Genomic DNA, 26,967 nt, shown 5'->3' on the forward strand with positions numbered 1-26,967 from the left:
TTCACAGAAAATTAAAATTTTAATTTAATTCAGGTTAGAATCAATTATGAAAACATATGAGACTAGTGTAAAAATGTCTTCCTTACCTTCCAATTCACAATACAGTTATTAAATCATAGAACAGAAATTAAGTTTATAATTTCATAACGAATAAAAAAAAACTACACTTTAAATTCCTAGATCTAAAACTTCTATTAGAAATCAATTACTGTCAAAAAAATAAAAAAAAACAAATTTTTCTCAAACACATTCCAGGCATGCACAATTGAGCTGTTCAGAAGAACAACCTAGCGTCTATCATTCTTCCGTCAATCCGGGCCTTATCCAAGTTTTCTGAGGAATTAATTAAGGAAAAGATAATTCTCTAAAAATGATAATTTCTCGCATGTCCTAAATTGAACAGTTCTATATGACTTAACAAACAACAGGAAAATACATTAAAATACGTATGAGGATGTACCTAATTGGATACATTTTGTCAAGCTTCAAAAGTTGTGGAATTTTTGTATACAGAAATGTATTGTTCATATTAATTATATTGCCAGAAGAAAATATGGATATTAAAAAAAAATTGTCTTAAATGTTTTAAAATATCAAGTGAAACAAATGGATTCATTAAAGGATACTGATAGCTCTTTCTGCTTGCCAGTCTGATCCATAAGTAATGAGCACGCTTCCATGAGCTTTCTCTTCAAAACCATGAATATCTCCGAATTCAGTGAACTTTTCGTGGAGCATTTTGTAACTTGCAGTAGGCGGCAGCTAAAATAAATATGTATCAAATATTGAAACCCCCAAAAAAATTTAGAAAAATGTATATTTCACAATAGAAAACACTATAATTGATTCAGTAATCAGGATGATGATTCATCCAATATTGTCCCTCTTTATGAGAAGGTTGTATTTAAACTTCTAAATGCTGTTGAAAAAAAAATTCTGATCAAGGGTTCAATACCATTGTAGTCTACGTGCACTCAGCATTCAGCACATGACTAATGTATTTCAGATGAAACATTTTACATGTATTACAAGTAAACCATAGATGGCGTTGGGTGTAAAGAATTTAATTTGCTGATACAACTCAATATCATCACCCTCACTTATCAGTAAAATAAATTTACAAACTTACTATGCCTAGCGGTTCAACAGTTTATGATGTTTTTCAGGGCTTAAACTTTTAGTTAGAAAATCAGCAGGCATAATATCTGTAGGTAGGATATTCTAATTTCAAAATCGAATCAGAAATCAATTCCCTTACAGAATGATGACGTACATCTATATGCTTACTTCTGTTATAGACAGGATTGACTGATAAACTTATGGCACTTTGATTATAATAAACCTTTTTCCTGAAATACGAAAAATCACTCACTAGCAGCGCTAGTTCGGTAGGGACAAACACTGCCTAATGCTCATATAAACATATGGTAAAGTACAATTAAAAAAGAATGTTTTTAACAAAAGAAAATGTTTCTGGAGCAAAACTAAAATTTGCAACTGTAAATCTTATGTACAGGATAACAATGTTGTAACATTAAAACGTTGGCTTGCATGCCGTAATTTAAAAGTAACTGTAAAAAAAGTGAATTAATAGACAGGTTAATATACAGACTCTAGTAAAAGAGTAGCGGTAGATTCAAACTGTAATGAAAGAAATTTAAAATACTTATGAATTTCAGATTTATTTCCGAGTGAAATATGAATCAAATATAGATGGTAATGAAATAAATTGAATTGAATATAATAAATGAATATAATTTAATAAACGATTGGGGTTATATCTCATTCTAATCAATGGTAATTAATTAATTAATACCTCATTCTAATCAATGGTAATTAACTATGAAAAATTTACTATTCATTTCATGTTTAGAGCATACATATAACATTTATTTATTTTTTGCACTGTTAAATCCACTCTCCTCAAAGCATGTATCCATTTCTTACATCTAACCTCAGTAATATGAGGTTTTATAAATGGTATAAAAAACACGTTTTCTTCCGGATATCGATTACCCGACGTATAATTAGCAAAACAGCAATGCTTTGTTGGCATTATACTAGCACAAAATAATTTTCAACATCAGATTTATATTTTTAAATCATAAATTAATATTACGTAAATAACGCTGTTTTACATGTGAATAGTTTACGTTTGTCCCTACTACTAGTGCTGCCTCTCGTGATACGTTCGCTGTACTATGATCAGGAAAAAGGCTCATTGAATAAGGTAATACAAGATACATTTTCAGTCAATACTGCTAACAAACCTCTCAAGTATAGAGCTTTTTTTGCTCCTTCAGATATGGACATAATTCTGCTTCTATGCTTGGTAGAGCAACTGTTTTCTGCTTTATGCTTTGCCATGAGATGACAGAACCACAGAGTTTAAATGCATACCCAGTATAGGACTTACAATCTACAGTACTGCTAGCCCAATCGGCAATTCTGAATTACCTTCTGAAAATCTCAAACCATAATTCATAGCCTCTTTCAAATATTTTAAAAGCCGCTTAGCACTTTTCCAGTGACATTCATCATAGGAATTATTGAATTGACTTATAATACTAACATTAAAAGATATATCTGGTCTAGTAGAAACAGACAAATACATGAGGCTTCCAATTACCTTTTGGAAAGGAAATTGAGCTCTGATGTTTTCACTATCTTCTCCCTTTTTCAAATCCAACTTTAATTTCATAGGTGTCTTAATTCTTTTAGCATCAGACATGTTAAATTTCTTTAACAATTGAATGATCTTCAATTTGAAATCTAGAGCTTAATTCCTTTTTGATTCTACCAGTTTCTTTTTCATCATTGGAAAAAATGAAAAAATCGTGTACATATAGCGCAATGATTGTGAGCATATCATTTTTATTTTTTATGAAAATACAAGACTCATGCTTAGGTTTCTCATAATTTAACTTGCATAAAACATTATTTACATGGTCATTCCATGCTCGTGATGACTGTTTAAGGCCATATATGACTTTATTCAATTTTAAGCATTTATTTGCATCTGAACGAATAAAACCTTCTGGCATTTGCATATAAACACTTTCTTTAAAATGCCCATTAAGAAATGTTGTTTTAACATCTAAATGATGAATATCTAACCTTAATTTAACCGAAATTGAAAAAAGTAATCGTAAACTTTTTACAGGGGAAAAAGTATCTACATAATATATTCCTTTTTATTGGAGAATCCCTTATTTCACTATACCTTCATAATTGACTGTTCGTTTAAAAACCCACTTACACTTCACAACAGCTGCTGTACAATTTCTCAGCTTCCCAGCCTTCATTTTCTTTAAAGCTCTCCAATTCCTCTGGTATGGCTTATTTCCACATATCTGCATTTGCTCTGAGAAGCGCTTCTTCTACTGAGATTGAGTTATCCTTTTCTAAGCTTTCCATACACATATATGTGACAAAATCTTTGGGTTTTCGGTGTCTTTGTGATCTTCTAATTTCTGATGTTTACATTTCATATGTTTTGCATGTGTAATCTTCACTGGTGTCTTCACCCTTGAAATAACTATCTCCCACTTCGGAATTGCTAATGTCTTCATCATTATGGTGTACAGAATGTTCATTTTCTACTTAATCTGTCATTACTTTGCTTGTAGTGATTGCTACTTGTACTTCAGTTTCCTCCATAATCACCACATCTCTGCTTATGGTTACTTTGTTTGTTTCTGGGTCATACAGTCTTAACTCTTAGTACTTTCACCATATCCTACTAAAATAATTTTTCTTGATTTCTTATCCCATTTTAATGTTTGCTTTTGGGTTGTGCACCATTACCTTACTCCCAAAAATTCTCAAGTTACTAATGTCTGGTTTCTTATTAAACCATACTTCAAATTGGTGTTCTGTTCTCTAGTCCTGAGAATGTACTTCGGTTGCCCAAATAAATTGCACTGCCAACTGCTTCTGCCCAAAATCTTGTGTCAAGCTTCACATCAAATAATAAACATCTCTCTCTACAATGGTTCTGTTCGTATGTTCAGCAGAACCATTTTGTTTTGGGGTATGAGGATTTTATGTCTGATACAATATGCCTGCTTACTTCAAGAATTTTTCAAAATCTGCTCCACAGATCTCTCCACCATTATCACTTCTGAGAGTTTTTATCTTCTTTTCTGTTTGGTTTTCTACCAGACTTTTAAACTGTTTGAAGCATTCGAATACCTCAACTTTTGTTCCAAGAAAATAGACAAAAGCCATTTTGCTATACCCATCTTGGAAAGTTAGAAAATATCTAGCTTTCCTAGAGATATTAACCTCCATTGGACCGCATAGATCTGTATGCACAATTTCTAGGATTCTACTTGCTCGAAATCCCTTATATAGAAATTATTATTTAGTTTGCTTGCCTTTACAAGTCTCACAGTATTGTTTGTTCATGCTGATTTCTCTTTTGCATATCATTCCTTCAACTGCACCATTTGTCATTCTCTTCAGGTCCTTTACATTGATGTGACCTAGTCTTCGATGCCAAATTTCTCCTAACACAACAGTTCCTGCAGCTTGAAAGCACTGCTCTTCTCTTTCAGTGTCTATTTTGTACATATTATTGACCAATTTGGCTATTCCTATTGGCTCACCATTTTTGTTGAAAATTTGCAACCATCATTTTCTTGCTACATATAAAAGCCTTTGACCGACACTTGAATCCTTTCATTTTGCACAATTGTTGTTATGTTCAAGTTTTCGGTGCTTTCAATTGATACTTTTGATTTATCAGCAAGTACAATTTCTTGGGTTCTTGTGAATTTGCAGTTTCTGTTAACCAGTTCTTGTTTGAAGTTATGTGGGCACTAACTCCTGAATCCATATACTAATCCATTTTATTGAAATATTGTCCACCCAGAAAACAGAAAACACTTGCGTGATTTGAAGTTTTCTGATTGTTTCTGTTCCATTTTGCATCAGGACAATTACTTTTGTAATGTCCAACTTGTTTACAACGATAACAACGTATTTTTTGATAAATGATATGTTTGACGACTGACTTTAACATTTGTCACCACTGTTACCAATTTTGGAATATTTGTGACCATTTTGGTTACCATTAAACTTTCTGCTTCTCGTAGCTTTGCCGATAAAATCGGAACCTGCATTATCGTCCTGCATCTCCAGTAATTTGTATATCAGTATGTTCTATGGCCATTATCATGGGTGAAAATCTTTCTGGTAGTCCTGCCAAGAGTAAAGATCCTACCCATTCTTCATCTATTTTGAATCCGGTGCCACTCAGCCTTTGTGCCGTGTCAATAACATGATTTACATACGACGCCATGTTGTCCTTGTTTTCTAGCCTAGCCGAAATCAGGGATCGTAACAAAGCGATTTTTCTAGTGAAATCGGCATCACCGTACAAGTTTCTAAGTTTGGTCCAAAGTTCTTCTGCTGTCTTGATATCTTTGATATGAATATACAACGAAGTATCAATCGTGAGGATTAACTTTGATCTCACTTGAGTTGCTGTCCTCATCTGTTTCAGTTCCTTTGATCTACTTTTTCAATTGATCGAGTATCAGGAAATTTTCTGCTGCAAACGCCCATTCTGCATAGTTCTCGCGACCTTTTAGTTTAGGTACACTCGCGATATAACTATTTGGCATTGTTAAAAAAACAACACTCTGGGCTCATAATCTGTTACGCTGAGTGAAAATAAAATTAAGTGCGTTCTATTCAGCATTCAGCACATGACTTATTTATTCCAGATGAAACACTTTACATGCATTACAACTATCAAACAATAGATGGCGTTGGGTGTACAGAATTTAATTTGCTGATACAACTTAATATCAACAATAAATACTCGCAAACAAGTACTAAATCACACAAATTATTACCAATCAGGACAAATTATCTTGAAATATTCATGTATTTTGAGACATTTAAAAGTGGTTCAAAACTACACTGACAAAAAAAAAAGATAATTTGTGAATCAAATGAATTACTCATCGGCTTCGCCCACTAAATTCTCAATGTGACCCATTAATGATAAAACAAAAAATAAAATAAATTATGAACGACTCACATTTGATACCAAAACCTTTCGTGAAAAACTCTTGCTGTTTTCCTGCTGTCTATCCCCTGATCTCATGCCCATTGCAGAATTATTGCCTGAAAAGCCCATTCTGTCATTTCCAAAACTGTTCAAATTATTATTGCCCTGAAAGCCTCTACCAGAACCCAAGTTGGATGAGAAGCTTCCTCCAGTATTTTGGGACCCAAGGCTGTTATAAGTATTATCACCTCCTCCTCCTTGTCCCCTTCCAAAGTTACTGCCACTTCCCAAGTTCGAAGCTGAATTTTGAGCTGCAAGTGCAGCCAATTGCTGTTGTGTCGTCGAGTTTTGGGAAGCTAAGGGGTTCTGAACGAGTGACGACAAATCAGATCCCCCCAAACCGTTTCCCAAAAGGTTATTTGCCAATCCGGTCAAGTTAGCAGCTTGCAATACTTGTTGATTGGTCAAGTTGCCCAAAGCTCCAACATTACCTAGACCTACAAAAATTATGTGTTAGAGAGGACAATATAACGATAATATCTACCTGAGAGTGCACTGGCCAACTGCAATGGATTATTTGGTACAGCCCCCAAGAGCCCAGCACCTACAGGTCCTGCCGACTGAGCACTGCTGTTCAATGAAGGTAAATTGTGCACTACATTCTTCAATGGCTCTCCATTAGGACCTAAGCCCATACCAACTGACTTGAGACCATCAGGTAGTTTGAAAGATTCGTTAGCTCTGTCCATTCTGACTGTCATGGTGCGATCATTCAAGACTTGATTGTGGAACATGGAAATGGCTTGTACAGCTTCAACAGGATGATCAAATTCAACAACTGCAAAACCTCGACTTCTGCCGTCTTTATCACAAGGGATGTCAATATGGATAACTCTACCAGCCAGTCTGAATACATCTTTCAGCTTCTTCTTGTCTATATTATATTCCAGCTGCAAAATTATAAATAAATTAAACACATTATTCAATTCATATCAAAGGTTTGATACATTACCGTAGATACCATTTTGTCGACAAAACAGTAGAATGATATGTATAAGATTAGTTGTAAATATACAAAATTTCATAACCAACCCTCTTTTATGACAACTGATAAAAGAAAATAATCTGATGCCCCAAGTAATTGTGAATTCTTTCTTAATATCAACTGGAAGACGACATTCATTAAATGAATAGCACTCGAATTAGAAATGTTTTATCTAAAGCCTTATCCCAGGATCAAATGAGTTAATCAAATCAGCAGTGATTTGTTTTTTGTTTAAGTGGATTGGAAACATACACCTCAATCTAATTTTATCTACATATTGGATCATGAGACAAGGCAGTTCTTTCGATAATAAAAAAAGAAGACAAAGAAATGCATGTTCAAAAACACCTGTTTTCAATTGAAATAAAAAAATACTAACAATATTGCAAAAATTATTATATACTGGGTGTCCATAAGTAACCCGCCAATACATTCAAAAATACAATAATAATTCCATAAATGATTTCATGTAAAACATACTAGAGTTTTCAGTATAGTCCAGATTAAATGAAAATTGAAAATAATGGGTTAAAATGGGTTTTCCGATGGCCTGCTGTCGTCTCCATACAAACGATAACTCTCAATTGAAACTTATGCGAAACAAGAATAACAAGAATTCACCTTTGAAAGTGCCATTCCCAGCAAGGTAACATGATTCAAAACCAATCGACAGAAAGTAGTCGATTCATTTTCAGTTAAACATCAAGAACTGGTCACTCAAATCTAGTCTGAAGTAATTCTTTTAGAAAATCTCTATTTCAACAACGCTAAACAATTGAAAAAAATCCAGGAATTTCTGTTTTTTATTTGAAAAAAAGAAAAATGAACTGCACAAACCTCAAACACCACTTCTCTTTCATATTTTGAAACCCTCAACAAATTTGCAATAGATCTCGACCAGAAATCAGTTAGTGACATTTAAAAAGCAACATTCAGGAGTAGCTCCATCAAAACCATAGAAATGTGGCATCAAATATCACCACCACCTTAACCACATCTGAAAATTTATTCAACACTTCTATATGGTTTTGGTTCACCCAGTATATATTGCCCATATAAACACAAGCCTCCTGTATTATAAAAGTAATGATCGTAACATAAGAAAAACAACCCATGTTAATATTCTTTCAAGATTTCGTTAAATTTCACTGATTTCAGAAAAAGGACTTTGAACGAGGGTTAGAAGTAAATGTTGATTTTAGTCCTAATTGAACAATCAGAAAAGAATTGAAGAAATTATTGCTTTCAATAACAAATTCATTATATTTCAAACAATACAAATGCAGATTTTGAAGGACTTTTTTTGAAAAAAGTAAAATTATAAAAAACTATAACTATAGAACCTTAAGCAATTCAACAGTCTCTGCAACTATTGTTTATATATCAATAGTCACAACTTGATGAATATACAGAAAACACTATTGTGAGTCTAACATTAGCTAAAGCAAGACAAGTTCAATAACATAACAGACAGTCGAGATCCTCCCAGCACTGAAAACCAAAACTAATTCAATACGATAAACGACTATGAAGTCTCAAACTTTTGTTCAGAGCTTTTATCAATTTGAAATTGGGTTGAAGGCCAAGAGTACCAATGTCCTTCAATTAATTTCTCAATTGGCAAATCTAAGAAATTGTCAAAACATGATGACAAAATTCAGTTGGGTTTATTCAAACATGAAACATTTATTCAGCATTCTTGGAAAACATTTCAGTATGACAGTAATTCCAAGATGAAGGCGGCAAGACTTTCAAAAGTAATTTTAAGGATGGGAGAATAACCATCGTACTCTTCTGTTGCCTGCCAATATCCAATAAATATCATTATTTCCAAACACAAGAGGCACATATTCCGTGATTCCTACCTAACAAAAAGACAAATAAAAATTATACTTACATTTGCCACAAACACCTTATTACAAAGAGGAGCATCGATATTCAATGATTCAAGAAAATGAGGACTCAAACCATATGTATTACCCCACTTGCCGTCGTCGTTTCTCAGTGACAAGTTACTACCGCCCATATCTCTATGATGATCATCTCGAAACCTATCGTTGTCTCTATTTCTCTTTGAGCCACCGCCTCCAATGATGGCTCCATGTTTATCCCTTACAACACCTGCATCATCCTTTATGACCAACTTGCGACTTTTCACTTCATAGCGTTGCATGATTTCCATGCATTTTTTTACAGAAGCTGAATCAGCAAATTCGATTATACCACTACCTTTAGGTTTGTCATTATCATCAACAAACAATTCAACAAACTGAACATCACCCACTTGGTTACGAAACAGATCTTTAATATCTTGCCAGCGATATTCATAAGGAATATTTGATACGTACACTCGATTTTGTGAAGATTTCATACTTCTGGGTTCTCTGCCACGATCATTACTGCGGTCTCTGCCGCTGTCATTGAAACGAGAGTTCCTTTCTCGTCTAGGCCGATCTCTATCCCTTGAACGGTCTTTGTCATCCATGTCGCTCATTCTAAAATAACACGCAAAACAGGACTTTCAGAATCAAACTGAATACTACTATGGGCATCATTATACAAAGTGTAAGGTCCAGATAATTTCAATGTATTGAATATGTATGGATCGAACAAAGTGTTGTGCCTAGGCACTTATTTATCTTCAAAATTTCAAAGCAGTCAACTTTTTTAGGACTTTCATTTAACCATTTCTAGTCTCAACCATCAGGTCTCCTTCAAGTAAATTTGAGAAACCTCAAGAACTTGCGCTAGCTGAAGGAATGCTAGCCTTATTACTATTCAACACTTTCGCTGTGGAGACAACCGGTGATAAACGTCTGCAATTTTTCATCATTTGGTAATAACCGAGAATTTTTTGTGTGATTTGAATCCCATATTATTATTAAGGTTAATATAATATAATCTAAGTTAGATATTTGTAGACAAATTAGAATACCATTCAAAATACTTGAAACAAAATAGTTCATCTATTGAAACATCTTTTGTTTTGATGTGGCAATGTTTTCAATAGTCCATTTTATGCTAGAAGTTCCAATTCTACCATTGGAAATAATTCAGCTTCTCATTGATGATGTGCTTGAATGCCAATTTTCAGTCGAGAAGGTATCAATTATACAGTGCATTTCTGCCCCCCCCCTTTTATTTTTTGAACGGGTCAACTCAAAACATTGAAATTTGGGATAATGAAATTAATTGCATGAATACTTAATTTTGAAGTGAAATTGACAAATGAAACCTTCGAAATGGCGACTGAGCGCCACCTTGAAAAAAAATTAAATGGAAAGGGCAGTCTTGTGACACATCATTTTGAAGCTCCTGACGAATACTTCACAACTCTAGAATATGACGTAAATATCTTCACCTACTACAAAATGGCGGAACATTTAATAATTTTCTGAAGACGAACACATTAAAATCGATATTTCTAAAAATATTCCTTTTTATCTGCCATATGGCAATTCCAACAACCCGATAAGGTTTATTAAGTTATTTTTTGTTATAAAAACGACAAAAAATGTCAGTACGACAATGAACATCATTGTTCAGTTGGAATATTCTCATTTAGTTTTTGGTTTTACTAGTAGAAAGGTATCACGTCAACAATATCTAAAATGGTCATGCGGTGCGACGCATAACGTTTTCCGAATCGTCCTATCTGTGGAAGATATTTGAGGGAACTATCCAAATTCCCAACTACCGGTAGTGTAGATAACAAAATGCCCGTCCATTCCGGAAGAACAGCAAGTGCAAATAATTGGTGGGATGGTAGTATATCCTGAACAGTCTACTTATTCCGTCGCGAATATTTGTGAGGTGTCTGCTTCTACTGTGTGGAGACTTTTGAAGAGGAATAGGTGCATCATCCATACAAAATTAAAATGGCACACCAATTAACTGAAGATGACCCTGATCGAAGAACAGAATTCTGCGAAATCATGACAGAAACTGTTGCAAGGCATCCTACCTATCTCCACAATATTTGTTTCAGTGACGAATGAAATTTTTTTTTACCGCAATGTTCACAGACAAAATTGCCGTTATTGGAGTGATACCAACCCTCACGTTTTCCGGGAAACACATACCCAATATCTAGAAAAAAATAACGTTTGGGCAGGAATATTGGATAAAAACTATATTGTAGGACCTCTATTTAATGATCAAAATTTAACCGAGGAACTGTATTTGAATATGTTGGAAACTACTTTTGACCCTCTCATCACTGAAATCTTTGAAGCGAATCCTAAGTGAATTCGATATGGATATTGAATTCCGACAAGACGGAGCACCACCACATTACACAGACAAGTAAGAAACTATTTGGATACTACTTTTCCCGGTCGTTGGAATGGCCGTCGAGGTCCTACAGAATGGCCAGCTCGCTCGCCAGACTTGACACCTTTGGACTTTTTTATGGGGCTATTTGAAGCAAAAGGTGTACGAAACTGAACCTGCTTCAATATCGGATATACGGTAGAGAATAATAAATATTTGTAGAGATATTCTCGGCGTGAAATATCGGATAAGCTGTTCATATGTCAAGAAGTTCCGAACTGACCTCAAGTTTATTACCTCATATTATGTAGTTAAATGTTAATGCATTCAGGCAATTATTAAAAGTTACGCTATTTTGTAGTAGTTGAAGATATTGACATTATATTCTAGGGTTGTAAAGCATTTATCAGGAGCTTCAAAAAGATGTGTCACAAGACCCCCCTTTCCATTTAATTTTTTTCCCAGATGGCGCCCAGCCGCCACTTTGAAAGTTTCATCTGTCAATTTCACTTCAAAATAAAGTATTCATGCATTAATTTCATTATCCCAAACTTCAATGTTTTGAGTTGGCCCGTTCAAAAAATAAAAGGGGGGGGACATTAAAGAAAAGCACAGTACACAACCAAAAATTATCGATTTTGATTACAGATATTTTTCATTGCATAAAACTTCTGAAATATAATTATAGACAGCTAATAATCGACACATTGCCTAATGTGGAAAATGGAAATCGACCATATTCAATGAGCCTTTTTCTTGAGAATAGTACAGCAAACGTCACAAGAGGCAGCACTAGTAGTAGGGACATGTAAAACAATGTTATTTACGTAATATTAATTTATGATTTGAAAATATAAAAAGTTATTTTGTCCTAGTATAATGCCAACAAAGCATTGCCGCTTTGGGAATTGTACGTCGGATAATAGATATCCGGAAGAAAACGTGTTTTTATACCATTTATAAAACCTCATATCAATGAGTTTAGATGTAACAAATGGATACATGCTTCGATGAGAGTGGATTTAACAGTGCAAAAAATAAATAAATATTCATATGTATGCTCTAAACATGAAATGAATAGTACATTTTTGTAGTTAATTACCATTGATTAGAATGAGATATAACCTCAATCGTTTATTAAATTATATTCATTTATTATATTTAATTAAATTTATTTCATTACCATCTATATTTGATTCATATTTCACTCGGAAATAAATCTGAAATTCATTATTATTTTAAATTTCTTTTATTACAGTTTGGATCTACCGCTACTCTTTTACTAGAGTTTGTATACTAACTTGTCTATCAATTCACTTTTTTTTCCAGTTACTTTTAAATTACGGCATGCAAGCCAACGTTTTAATGTTTTAACATTTTTATCCTGTATATAAGATTTACAGTTGCAAATTTTAGTTTTGCTGCAGGAACATCTTGTTAAAAACATTCTTTTTTAACTGCCTAATTCTCATATTCATATGAGAATTAGGCAGTTTTGTCCCTACCGAATTACTAGCGCTGCTAGTGAGTGATTTTTCGTACTTTAGGAAAAAGGCTCATAGGGATTAAATTGTGGCCAAGTTTTATATTCAATTGTAGACACCACTGAATTTTCTGATTGACTCGGCCGTTACTTGATTAATATCCATAGTAATTTCATAAACTACACCTTACGATTTGATCTCTACAAACTTTATTTGAGAAATATATCACGTTTCCCTAACACAGAAGCTACAACTTTACTGTTCAAAATGGGTTCCATGAAAAAGGACCTTGATGTATTTGGTTTGTCCGTTATTGATAGAGGAATATAACTGGAATTTTAGGGTGACAGATCTTCAGATATTATCACACCTACGTTAACAAAATATGTATTGAAGTCATTCGCAGTGAACTTACTTTCACGATGTTTAATACCATCTCCATTTCTGAAGAAAATAGCACAGGTGGAAACACAAGAAGATCGATAAAGTGTAACAATAGCAGTGTGAGTAGCTAGCAGCTATATTCCTCTATCAATATATATATATATATATATATATATATATATATATATATATATATATATATATACAAAGAGAGATTTTATCGAGTGGGTATGATATAAAAATCAAAAATGAAACAATTAGTGGACACAACACTCCAAAAGTGGGGCAAACCGCGGACACGTGTTTCTGGCTATTGGCCTCATCAGCGCGGTGCAGCCAAGTGTAAAGATGGGCAACACTTGTTTGCCGAAAGCAAGAAACAACACATATGCACGGAATCAACAACAGGAGCCAACCGTACATTTGTGGTTCCAGTTAGAAGACCTAGAATTCCCAGGCTACATCTAACATGACCACGTAGGCAGCTATAGCTACCTGCGTGACATCCGAGTCCAGGATATAAATACAAAGAGAGATTTTATCGAGTGGGTATGATATAAAAATCAAAAATGAAACAATTAGTGGACACAACACTCCAAAAGTGGGGCAAACCGCGGACACGTGTTTCTGGCTATTGGCCTCATCAGCGCGGTGCAGCCAAGTGTAAAGATGGGCAACACTTGTTTGCCGAAAGCAAGAAACAACACATATGCACGGAATCAACAACAGGAGCCAACCGTACATTTGTGGTTCCAGTTAGAAGACCTAGAATTCCCAGGCTACATCTAACATGACCACGTAGGCAGCTATAGCTACCTGCGTGACATCCGAGTCCAGGATATAAATACAAACTGGAACCACAAATGTACGGTTGGCTCCTGTTGTTGATTCCGTGCATATGTGTTGTTTCTTGCTTTCGGCAAACAAGTGTTGCCCATCTTTACACTTGGCTGCACCGCGCTGATGAGGCCAATAGCCAGAAACACGTGTCCGCGGTTTGCCCCACTTTTGGAGTGTTGTGTCCACTAATTGTTTCATATATATATATATATATATATATATATATATATATATATATATATATATATATATATATATATATATAGCTGTCCCACCATGCACAACTCGAGACATTCCTTGTCGAGCCAATGTTCCGAGAGGCACACTACATCATAACTTAGATTATCTAAGACTTGTAACCTTTCTAGTTTATTTTTAAGATAACGAATGTTCAAATGAAATACACTCACAATGACGTTATAATTCTCATCACCATCACTGAACAAGTGTCCTCCATTAGTGGAAGGAGATTGAGTTTTTTCTACATTCTTCAGGTGGATTGTTGATGTTGAGGATCTAGCGTCGTGGATAGCATCCTCTTTTTGGCAAAAAAAAAGCCAGAGCTCCGTTTGGCCATACCTCTCGCCTTCATGCCTTATTCAACAGTTCTTTCTTTATTGACACCTTTACAGATGCATAAAGTTCAGGTCTTTTAGAAGTATGAGCCTCACATTCAACTCCTGGCAGTGATTTCTTCAAAAATGTCTTCAGATCTTCGGGCTTAGTATCTGGTTTGAGCCTGATTACGTGAAGTGATACAAGTCGTGGGACTGTTTCCACTTCGCACTCTTCTTCAGTATGACCTACCAGATATCTCAGTTTCCTTTTTTGTGTTACTTGGGTCCAGTTTCCATTTTAATTGGTTTCAGTGATTTCAGTGGTTTCTGTGTCAGCTTGATTTAGTCTCTTTACCGCATTTGAAATATTTTCAGCTGTTTTCATAGCATCACTAACTTGCTCTACAGAAATTTGGTTCTCTTCAACTCTTTCATTTTCTTTTTTATTCATCTTGTTAACAACCAATTTATGTTTGTGGGTTGGACGAGTAGACACTTCCGATTCGACAACAGTATCCGCCTTGGTTGCAAAAACAGTAGGTGAATTAGTCGTATTTTGTATAGGAGGAGATTCCTATTTTTGTTGCAGTTTCTCTTGAAGACTGATAAGTTTTTCTTGTAGTTCACATACGATAAAGTTTATGTTTAACAATACCCGTGGGTTGGGCTACCTATCGGGCGCGTCCCCAGGTGGCGGATAGGGGAACGGCCAGGGGACTGGAGGTTCTATCCGGGAAGCCAATGGGGCCTAACGGACGGGGTTGACGGACTCCTGGTCAGTGGCAGAAATAAGTAGGGTGAGGGGAACTAAAACCCCCCAAAAGCCCTGCAAAACATGCCACCGCGGACCAGCCTACCCAAGCTAAGATGTAAGGAATCGTGTCGACAGCTGAATGGCCGCAGGGATATATGCGGTTACGAACGATCCCCTTGAGGAACTGGGCGAAACCTCATTGTAACTAGCCTTCCTCTGGTAATGCGGGGCTCTGCTAGAGGTGACCAACACTTCCCTTGCTACTCGTGGGAACATACATGGAAACTAAACGTAAGTACAAAAAAACCAGACAATCCCGAGGCTGGACAGCAATGCTCACCTCAATTTAGGGCGGGGGCTGGGGATGAACAGAAATGCTCACCCCAAGCTACCGCTCAGAAAGAGGCTGGACATAGCAGACCACCTCGCGATGCAACGCAAAGGCCAAGGCGTAAGCGTATCAGCGGCGCCGAGGCCAAGAGGAGGAAGAGAGCGAAAGAGGCAGAAGTGGCAGCAACTATGAGTGCACCCTCCACCTCTCCCACTCCATCCTCAACAACAAGGGCACCTCTTGCGGAGGGCGCCAAGAGCTCCGCCTTGGAAAAAGGCAAGGAACCGGCTGCCACCGCAGGAAAGCGCCCTCACGCGAGTACCTCCACGGAGGGAACCCCAAGAAGGTTGAAGAAGCTGCGCAGCGACAGAAATGTCGCTGCACCTTCCAAAACCTTCGTGGAGGCCGCCTTAAGACACCTCAAGGTAGCCATCATAGATGAGACTAACCCGTACGGTAAGGTTACCGCAGAACGAGAGAGTCTCATCAAAAAACAACTGTTGGAGGAGCTGGACAAGATCATCTTCTCCGCCTCCAGCAACAACAGCAAACCGCCCACGTTCAAGTCGTGGACATACTCCGGTGAAATCATCAGAGTGGTCTGCGATGACGACGTGACGCTAGAGTGGCTGAAGAAAGCCACAATGAATATTAAGCCATGGGAGGAGGCATCACTTGCAGTCGTCAGTGTGGATAAGCTCCCGAAGCTTACCAAAGCCTCACTCTGGATCCCGGAGGACGTCCACAAGACGACATCCAGTGAAAAGGAGAGGGTGCTGGGTCGGCTAAAGGCGCAGAATCCTGACCTGAAGGTAGCAAGATGGTGCACCTTCCATCATGAGGTTAAGATGAACCCACAAGGACACCTCTTCGTCTTCGGGATCGGAGAAGATGATATGGCTGTCCTGAAGAAGAAGTCGATGAAGTTAAGCTACGCGTTTACCTCACTGACTATTAGGGCAACAATAAAAGAAACAGAGGGTACCTCTGAAGACCCTAGGTCCTTGGAAGTTGAACCACCTAAAGTGGATATTGACCCCAAGGCCACCATGGGTCCCGAAAAGGAAGTCGAAGCATCTAAACAGATGACATTCGATGACCTGACGGAGGAGGCACCCAAAAACAGCGAGGCCACCTCCCCCTTAGCAGGGGAGCAGATGGACCTCTAAAGGTAACTTTGTATCCAACAACTGTCTCCTGGGCAAGGACGTTGGAAAAAAAGTAAAAATAATACAATGCAACCTCCAACACAAAAAGGCGGCAACGGCAACACTATGTCGCCACCTTGATGTATTGGAGGAGGCGATAGCTTTGATCCAAGAGCCCTGGATAATTAAGACCAAAATTACTGGTTTCAGTAGTTTAACTGGTCAAATTTTCAGCTTACCAAGCAACCAGCAACCTAGGACGGCTGTCTACATTCCTAGGAAATACAGAGCGTTCCCGATGGCACAATTCAGCACCTCAGATCTCACTGCGGCCAAAGTTGAATGTCCAGTTGGGAAAGGCAAATATATGGCGTTGATAATCGCATCGGTGTACCTCCCTTCAGATGCAGCCACCCTACCACCGACCAGAGAAATGGAAGTACTAGTGGACCACTGCCTCAACCACAGAGTGGAGCTCATATTGGGTTGCGACTCAAACTCTCACCACGTGAGCTGGGGCAGCAAGGATATCAACGCCCGAGGTAAGTCACTATACGAATATATAATACAGAAAGATCTAACAATCTTGAACAGAGGCACGGAGCCAACATTTATTAATGCCCGTAGCCAAACGTTAATAGATATCACGCTCACGACAGCCGAAATATCAAACAAAATCCAAGACTGGCAAGTCTCGGACCATATCTCTATGTCAGACCACCGCTGGCTGACCTATACGGTAAGCCAGGATCTCAGGACTACTGTGAAATCCCGTGACCCGAAGAGGACGGATGTAGCTCTCTACAATCGACTCTTAAGAGGAGCTCTGCGGGAAACAGAGGTCCTGACTCCTGGCAACAATGAAGAACTGGAAAGGTACACAGTATCTATCCACAACAAAATAGACACTGCCTATAAGGAATCCTGTCCAATGAGGATGGTTCAAACGCATGGCACAACCAACACATGGTGGTGCCCTGAATTGGAACACCTCAGGAAGACAGCGAGAACGACCTTTAACAAGGCAAAACGTACAAGACTCGAAGAGGACTGGGTTATATATCAAGCCAACCTCAGAGAGTTCAAAAAAGTCTGCAGACGAAAACAAAGAGAAGCCTGGAGAGCCTATTGTGAGGCAGTCGAAGACTTTCCACTAGCTTCTAGGCTACAGAAGGCACTCTCAAATGACCACCAAAAGACTATCGGCATCCTGACGAGGAAAAATTGCGACAAAGCCGCCAACCTCCAGGAGAGTGCTGAGATTCTTATGGAAACTCACTTCCCAGGTTCTGTCTTTCCTGGAACGGCGAACTGGACGGATGTACCAATAACACCCTCACAATATGACTGGCAATATGCTAGTACAGTAATTGATGAGGACAAAATAAGATGGGCTATATCGGGCTTTTCCCCCTTCAAGTCACCAGGGCCTGACGGTATAAGACCAGCCCTACTTCAGTGGGGACTGGACACTCTTATGCCACACCTGGTTGGAATATTCAGAGCCTCTCTAGCTCTGAGGTATATTCCCAGTAAGTGGAGAGAAGTAAGAGTAGTATTTATACCCAAACCAGGTAGGATGGACTACACCCTACCAAAAGCATTCCGACCAATTAGTCTAACATCGTTTTTCTTAAAAACCATGGAGAGGCTATGTGAGCGGTAGATAAGAGATGAAGTACTTGTTAACAACCCACTTCATCCAAATCAGCATGCATATACCCCCGGAAGGTCTACTGATTCTGCCCTTCACCATGTGGTTGGCAGAATCGAGAGATCATTGGACAACAAAATCCACCCTAGGTATATTCATAGATATTGAGGAAGCGTTTGATAAAACAACCTTTCCAACAATTACCCAGCAACTACACTCCAGGAATGTACCCCTGGTAGTAGGAGAATGGATACTCCAGATGCTCTCTAGCAGAGCAATAAGTATTAATGTAGAAGACATCACAGTTAAAGGACTGGTCATGAGGGGATGTCCACAGGGAGGGGTCTTATCACCCCTTCTCTGGAACATAGTTCTGGATACCCTAATTAATCACCTTAACAAAAATGGATTCTACACAATTGCATACGCAGATGACATAGTTATCTTGCAGACCGGCAAATTTGTAAACACACTGTGCGATAGAGCGCAGGATGGGCTCAAATTGATAGAAACATGGTGTAAGGAACACTCACTGTCGATCAATCCCAAGAAGACTGAGATGGTCCTTTTCACCAGGAAAAGAAGTTTAACGGGCTTGAAACCTCCCGAAATCTTCAAAAGCCAACTGAACTTCTCTGAAGAGGTGAAATACCTTGGTATTATCCTCGACAAGAAGCTAACATGGAACTCTCATCTACAGAGTAGAGCAAAAAGAGCATACGTGGCTTATGAGCAATGTCGGAGGACAGTGGGACGCGCATGGGGTCTTTCACCCCATGTAGTCGCCTGGATCTACACTGCAATAATAAGACCTATGTTAACGTATGGAGCCATTGCATGGGGACCGAAAGTTCTACAAGCAACGGCCATCCAAAAATTATATCAAATACAGCGACTGGCTTGTTTAAACATCACAGGAGCCATGAGAACAACACCAACCGCGGCAATGGAATTAATCACAGGTCTGACCCCTCTGGATCTGTACGTTAAGGAGGTTGCGTTAATGGCCATGATACGATTGCACACGGTGTAAACCTAGAAGTAGGAATGGGTCGATTGAGGCTGGGCCTATGGCGGGAAGCGCTTACTGCGCAACCTCTGCTGCAGGCAACAAGTGATGCAATTGAACCCAGGTTTGTGTTTAATAAACCCTACAAAATACAAATTAAGCAGAACACAGAGTCAGATGCTACAAATGCAATACGGATTTATACAGATGGCTCAAAAACCAAAGAAGGTTCAGGATGTGGAGTGTACTCCAGATCACTAAGCCTAAGGATTAAATGGGGAATGGGAAGAAATACCAGCGTGGTCCAAACAGAACTGGGTGGTATCTCAATCGCCACAAAAGAAATAACCAAGAAAAGAATTTCTGGCAAAAACATAACAATCTGCACTGATAGCAGACAAGCACTATTAGCCTTGAACAGACACCGTGTTACTTCAGGGCTAGCACTAGAGTGCCACCAAGATTTAGCCAAAGCCTCGGTAGATAATAACATTATCCTGAGGTGGGTTAAAGGGCACGAAAGGAGTAAAGGTAATCGCATTGCCGACTCTTTAGCCAAGGAAGCGGCTGGACTAAGAATTTTAGGACCAAGTGGCACCCACGGCCTGATGACATCGACAATTGCGGAACTAGTCAAATGTTACACCCATGCTCAATCTTTAAAGAGATGGGATGAAATCAAAGGATGTAATCTTGCCAGGATCACCTTGGGCGACCCTGGGAAGCTGGCGCCGAAGAAATATCTGGCGATGACCAGGAAAAATCTACGCCTTACAGTAGGATTTCTGACTGGCCACTGTCAGCTAAGGAAACACCTACATAATATGGGGCTAGTGGACACACCTCTATGCAGGATGTGTGAACAGGAAGATGAGACTGTCAGGCATGTCCTGTGCGAGTGCCCGGAGTTATCGTCAATAAGAGAGTGTGTGTTCGGCGAGTCTTGGCCTACACCTGCCGATATAAAGGAGATGTCTCCCAGCGACCTGGTCACCTTCCTGGAAAGGACAGGATGGACGACGACCTAGGAGGACAACTCCTCGGGAGGATGTACAATGGGTCACATGTGGCCTAAGTGCGTGGGCTTACACTCACCCTCCCTACTCTACAGATACAGAGATACAGATGTTTAACAATAATTTTAAGATACGTGATTTCCTTTTCCATTTGATTTTCACCAATATTTTGTACCTATAATATCGGCACAAAATAGGTTTCGGTCAGCGGTAACTCCCGACTCATCACCCTTGGTATAGGTTAGTTTCATTATCAGCAGTGACTTCTTGGCAGAAGAACATACCATCTTCACTTATTTCAACACATTTTACTCTTTTTGCACAACTAGGATGAGCCATACATTCGACGCATTTTATGGCCGTTTTTACTTTAGCTGAACACTCATCGCGTCCTTCTCGTTCGCCGTGTTTCCACCAATGTAACAGAATAATCCAGGGAGAACCCCTTGCTGTTTTTTTTTGTGATGGTAGGAAGTCTTCTGATTCACACTTATACGGAAATTCGTTAAAATATTACCACTTTTACATCTTGTAGAATAAGAATAACTCGTTTCCTCAAAAATGAAGCCACTTTTCCTGTTGTTTGTCCAAAATACGTTAAATCTCTGTAATTTTGATTATCTAACTTATCAATAGGAAAAACGTCTCGAATCGCTTCTGAGTAGACTTTTTTGGAAAGTATTTTGTTTATTGATTTGGCTTTAAACCCATTGTTTACTGCACACACATAGAAAATAAAGGTTTGAAACTGAATCATTTGGAAGCAATGGAAATTATTAAACTTAAAAATTCAAACATTCTAATGAACGACCAACTGGATTTGAGTAATCACTATTATTGAACTTGTTTTCTTAAAAAACAGAGGAAGTATTATTATTGATGTAAAAGTGAGGTAAAATAATTGTAAGTGAGTAATCATAATTGAAGAGGTACCTCCGGTATATAAATATTGTAGAGGATTAGGTAATTTGATGGAGGTAGTCCCAATTGTTGTTACCTGTGGTATATAAATATTAGTGTAAGAAGCAACTTGTAGTATTCAAATCACTGTTGATGAAGCTACTATGTTAGCGAAAGCTGTGTGATATATTTATCAAATAAAGTTTGTGGAGATTGAATCTATAGTTTTTACTGCCCACCAATTATCTTCTACGAGCAACCCCCTGAAGTAATCAGAAAATTTGGAGTTAGGGTAATGTCTTAACTTATACGAGCCTAAGCATGACTGAGGATATTGCACTGAGAGACTGTTTGAGAATCAGTTACCTTTAGAAATAATAGCCTTTCTTCATTCCGATAGTGACCAAATCCCGCCATTGCAATAATCACAAGAAATATAAAGTTCTGAAAAACTACTCTGACCATCTGTTCAGGAATGATATGAAAATTTAATGCATGATTGTTTACCTAAAATCATATCAACTAATTAAATTGGACAAATTATGATTCAAACAAATGGCATATCCTTAGAAAAGGGTCCTAATCAAATCTGAGGTGAAATGTGATTAGTAGCAAAATGATGGTACCTACTTAGTCAACATGACGAAAAAAATTGAAGGTCAATTAATCAAACACAGATTGAATTGAAATCATCCGAAGTATATTTTCACTTGAAATTTATAGCAATTTACTGAAAAGTCAGGTATTTGGGAGTCATGTGTTCAGAGCAATCAGCCAAGAATGACGATCTTCTACAATTAACTTATCAACCTTGGGTCATTGATAACATTCCAATGACACCCCAAATTCCATAATTTCCGATAGTATATAATTTTCCTGCACCCTGCTTTCTCTTCAACCTTCAATTCACGTGATCAAAGAAATTATTATTAGAAATCGTAAGACCTTTCTATTGATACCCACATGTCATAAAAAACTACAATTTCAATTTTTTACCGCTACAATTCCATCGCAGCTCCCTAAAGCAATTAGGGTTGAGAAATATTACGATGTAAGAAGTTCAATTTTGTCAATTTTCCAATATCCCATATAAGTCAAAATATGGAATTTTGAAATTTTCAGCTCCTCCCCCACCCACCCCTTTGTTTTTGTTCAATAATAAACTTGATATGTTTGTAAAATATTGTTCTAAATTATGCCCCCAACTTATGCCGACCGACTTTTCGCGAATGTTCGATGTTTACTTCCGTTCTAGATGTGGTGAGAATAATGTCACCGACGTCCATGGAATTCCAAGGAATTTTCTACGGCCTTCGATTGCCAAATATAAACATGATCCACTCGCCTATCGAGACAGTCAAATGAAAATGACAGTGCGGTACGCGGATGTATCTAGTAAGGCGATAGACATGTGATTAATAGTTGGAAGTGTTTTGTTGTGTTAAGAAGTGAAATAAAGTCAAGTTGGATTATTATACAGTGTAGTCAGTTATTGGTAAAACCACGAAAAAAACGTAACATTTGGTGTTTGAAGTGAAATATTTGACTGAACAATTTTTGTTTTATGGTGAAAACAAGGATTGTCGATTATGATGAGATAGAAAAGCTTGAGAAAATGTTCGAGGCTTTGCAAGCGAGCCTGGTAGAGAACGAAAAACGCCGAAACGAAATAGATGAACGGAGGGAGAAAGAACAATTACGCCGAAATGAAGAAGATGAACGAAGGAGGGAGAAAGAAAGAATACGGAGAAATGAAGATCGTGAATTACTATTAGGTATTCAGGAAAAACAGGAAAAAGAAAATCATTGGACATTTATTGGAAGATTTAAAATCTTCCCAAGTGAGTAAAGGAGAGGTACAGAAATTTATTCAGGAAGAATTTGGAAAACCATTTCAAGAAACAAAGAAGGCATTGGAAAAAGTAGTCGATGAGGAACTTGAAGGAGTCGGAAGGAAATTCAAAGAGGAGCTTGAAGGAGTCGAAAAAAATTTTGACGAGGTTTTCCGGAAACATCGGGAAGGAAAGAGTCACGGAAACGCAGAAAGCCTCTCAAGAAGAAAACGCTTGACATCCGGATGCATATTTGGTCAACGCCAGGAGGATACCCTAGGAGGGTACCCAGCTACCAGAAGAACTTCCCAACAGACGCAGAAGGAAGATCCGGTCTTGAAAACTGTATGAGAATGGATTGACAAAGGAGCGAGGCCGGAATGGCAAGAGATCTCAAAGTCCAGCCAGTAGGAAAAGGGTTACTGGCTCCAATGGGACAAATGTGCATTCGATGGTCGCACTGGAGGGCATTTCGGAGTAAATAGAACTCTAGTGAGAGTGGGTGAGAGGTACTATTGGGTCAACTGCCATCGAGACGTAGAAGAGTGGTGTAAACGAATGTGACCTGTGCTCTTCAAGAAAGTGTCCGAAGACAAGGCAAATAGGGAGGTTGAAGCAATACCTCAGTGGGTCCCCTTTCTGGGACCACTTCCTATGACTACATCCGGTAACAAGTACCTTATGGTTGTGATGGACTATTTCTCCGAATGGCCTGAAGTAGTAGTCTTACCCAACCAAGAGGCTAAAACGGTGGCAGAAGAGCTGAACGTTATTGCCAGACACGGAGTACCCCAGAAACTACACTCGGATCAGGGCCGCAACTTCGAATCGGATTTATGAAAGGAAATGATGATTTTGTTGGAAATAAAAAAAAAAGAACAAATGCTTTTCACCTGCAGTCCGATAAAATGGTCGAGAGGCATAATCGCACCGTAGCGTAACCTAAATAAATTTGTAAATACTCTGCCCAAAGATTTAATTATTTTTTCATCTGATCAATATCGTAGATTGCTGAGGAGAGTGTTGTGATGCGACCATCTTTTGTTGGGAATAAAGAAAACAGGAACAAATGCTTTTCACCTGCAGTCCGATGAAATGCTCGAGAGGCATAATCGCACAGTAGCGTAAATATGTAAATACTACGCTCAAAGATTTCATTATTTTTTCATCTGATCAATACCGTAGATTGCTGAGGAGAGTGGTGTGATGACTGCTACCTAGGACTCTTAGAATTGTTTTTAGTTTCTAGTACAACATCTACATCATTATTATCTTTTTCATTCAATAAAACCGTTCAACATAAAAACAATTTTACTGATTTTATTTTAAAGTTTTTAGTATTCTCATTCTGTTTTTAGTTCATTTAGTACCTCAGTATTACAAGGTAACATGTAATCCTTCATTTAGTAGCTGCGGCCATCTTGAATTTGCATCTTTTTCTCTACTAGTCAAGTCTTGACTAGTAGAGAAAAAGAAAGTCAAGATATGTAATCCGCCATTTTGTAGCTACCAACAGGAAGGGGTCAAATTTCAATTACTAAAATTTACCAAAACAAACAGGGAAAACTAAAACTGTTTAAAAATACAGTATATCGATCATGATTATGCCATCTACTGATGATGCCAACTTAGTTAACAAAACGCGCGTCTAAAGACAGTATTTTTGTTCTGGTGAGTGGAAAGTAATTTTAATGAATTCATATTACAGGAGAGCTTCCAAATTCAACTTACAACTTGCTACTTCCATTGTGGTGAAAAATGGTATATAAATACATAAATAAATTAGAGATGTGCCAACTCGAGATAATTCAATTCGAGTTTATGATATACAGGGTGTCCCGTAAGTCATGGATTTAACTCAAAGGGGTGTAAGGGGAGTTCATTTCCGATCAAAAAGTTCATATGAAGTAGGTATCAATTCCTAACAGTTTTTGAGTAATTTTGATTTTTATAAAAATATATATCACGCCCTCACTAACCAGTCCTTCGTATACCATTGATACTCTGTAGGAGTAAACTGAATGGGAGAAAAAATGAAGATGTGAAAAGAAGACGCAAGAAAGGAAGGAAGAAAAACTGTTCCTGGTGATGAAAATGATGATGATTATGAATACTAACAATTTTTGTAGAAAATTTATATTTATTATGGGTTTTCATTATTAAATTTACATTTTTTTTATAGATTTTTGATTTTTAATTATTTTCATTATCGGATACAACAGTTATTACTGTGGTTGATTATAAGATTGAGAAAGAGACTTATGGTATAAAAAAATAAGATACATATTCCATAATTGACTTTAGGTCGATGCTGGTCACTATCTTGCACTGACGAGTGGCCAGGTAGCCCGAAACTGGTCTGCAAGTGTGCCTGTTTCAAAATTGAAGGTCGACTCTTTCAGTTGTATTGCCAATTGCATATGCAGGAAATTTTCCTGCATATGCAATTGTCAACGCCGTTCGCGTGGTATTAGTCAGTGGATTAGTTGTTTTCTGATAGGTGTCAGTCCATTCAAACTACTGTGTAGGTATATCCGAGACTGGCGTGAACATTCAAAGTTCATTTCTTTAGATTTGTTTACTGCCTGTCCTCAAGCATAGCCCACTGACTAATAAGAAAATAATGTTTCAAATTTATTGAAGAGTCATATAAATAAATTCATATTGAAATAAACATATAGTTATGGAAAATGTATTATCTCTTGATTGACATTGGCATGTAGGTTTGCTAACAGTGACAACAAATTTATTAATTTACTAAATAAAAATCTGTCAATTATCCAAAAATTTGATTTAGCTCTTGGTAAAAAAGCTTCATTTTCTACTTCTCTTGAAATTTGTTGATCATTTAGCGAGAAGTAGAAATCCAAAAAGCTTTTTCATCAAAAGACTAATCTCTCCTAAAATTTTTTCATTTTCATTTCAATTGATATAGCTCTACCATCAAATTGAATAGAACAAATTTTGTAAAAAAACGACGATAAGTGAAAAAAGTATGGTGTGGTCTGATTTGATTTCCTAAATGGAGAACCAATGAAACATGTTAGACGGAGAGAAATTTATTGAAATAAATAATGTTATGTTCCAAAGTAGTTCAGCTGGCCTATGTGGGCTAGCATTGGAAAAACAAAATGGAAAAAAAACATTGTTCAAATTCACCCCAATAAATACTGTATATCTAACTTCTTAAGAATAATTTTCATCATACCAAATTAAAACTTTTTATGCAATACAAAACTATGGTTTTTAAATAAAGTTGGGGACAGGTACAAAGTGGTTCTGCTGGCCTAGTTGGGCTAGCATGGGAAAACCATAAGATGGAAAAAATGTATTGTTCACATTCACCCCAATAGATATGGTATATCTAACTTCTCATCAATAATTGTCATACCAAATTAAAATTTTTAAATGAAGTTGCCAACATCTTTTCAACTATGGTGGTAAACTAGAAATGCGTCTCTCAAGAAACAATGTCTGGAATAATTGGTTTTGTTTCATCTCAAGTTGGATGGTATGTATATATATATATATATATGATGTAATGATAAAATTGAATATGTTTGTACCATTTTTTTAATAATTACCTCGATAAATGTTAAAATTGAAAAAACTCCACACGACACCAACTAACAACCAAACTAGAAAACAGCGCTTAGCAAAATGGCCGATAACAATTTCCGTAACAGTGTTGCCACTAGCTGATAAAGAAATTATCGTGC

At 37.3% G+C, this 26,967-nt stretch overlaps 1 protein-coding gene across 1 annotated transcript; it reads right to left on the reverse strand.

Moving 5' to 3' along the window:
* LOC111513471 (heterogeneous nuclear ribonucleoprotein rumpelstiltskin) lies at positions 1–26,967 on the reverse strand. Its single transcript, XM_023169691.2, has 6 exons — positions 26,833–26,967; positions 8,965–9,562; positions 6,567–6,972; positions 6,053–6,519; positions 627–762; positions 1–333 (listed from the first exon to the last, which is right to left on the reverse strand). Exons 2-6 carry the CDS (start codon positions 9,559–9,561, stop codon positions 275–277), a joined length of 1,665 nt encoding a protein of 554 aa, XP_023025459.1. The 5' UTR covers position 9,562; positions 26,833–26,967; the 3' UTR covers positions 1–274.

This window comes from Leptinotarsa decemlineata, unplaced genomic scaffold (genome assembly GCF_025532065.1).
Source record: "Leptinotarsa decemlineata unplaced genomic scaffold, Ldec_3_MD MMD2_tig00000690_RagTag_RagTag, whole genome shotgun sequence".
In the NCBI taxonomy this organism is placed as follows: domain Eukaryota; kingdom Metazoa; phylum Arthropoda; class Insecta; order Coleoptera; family Chrysomelidae; genus Leptinotarsa; species Leptinotarsa decemlineata.

What these genes read in the sequence shown, in the direction of transcription:
- LOC111513471 (XM_023169691.2), bottom strand. Translation starts at nt 9,561, where the DNA reads ATGAGCGACATGGATGACAAAGACCGTTCAAGGGATAGAGATCGGCCT. An exon ending in GTTGGCCAGTGCACTCTCAG is followed by an intron (nt 6,520 to 6,566) that starts GTAGATATTATC and finishes TAATTTTTGTAG; the next exon opens with GTCTAGGTAATGTTGGAGCT. An exon ending in GAAAGGTTTTGGTATCAAAT is followed by an intron (nt 763 to 6,052) that starts GTGAGTCGTTCA and finishes TATTTATTTTAG; the next exon opens with CTGCCGCCTACTGCAAGTTA.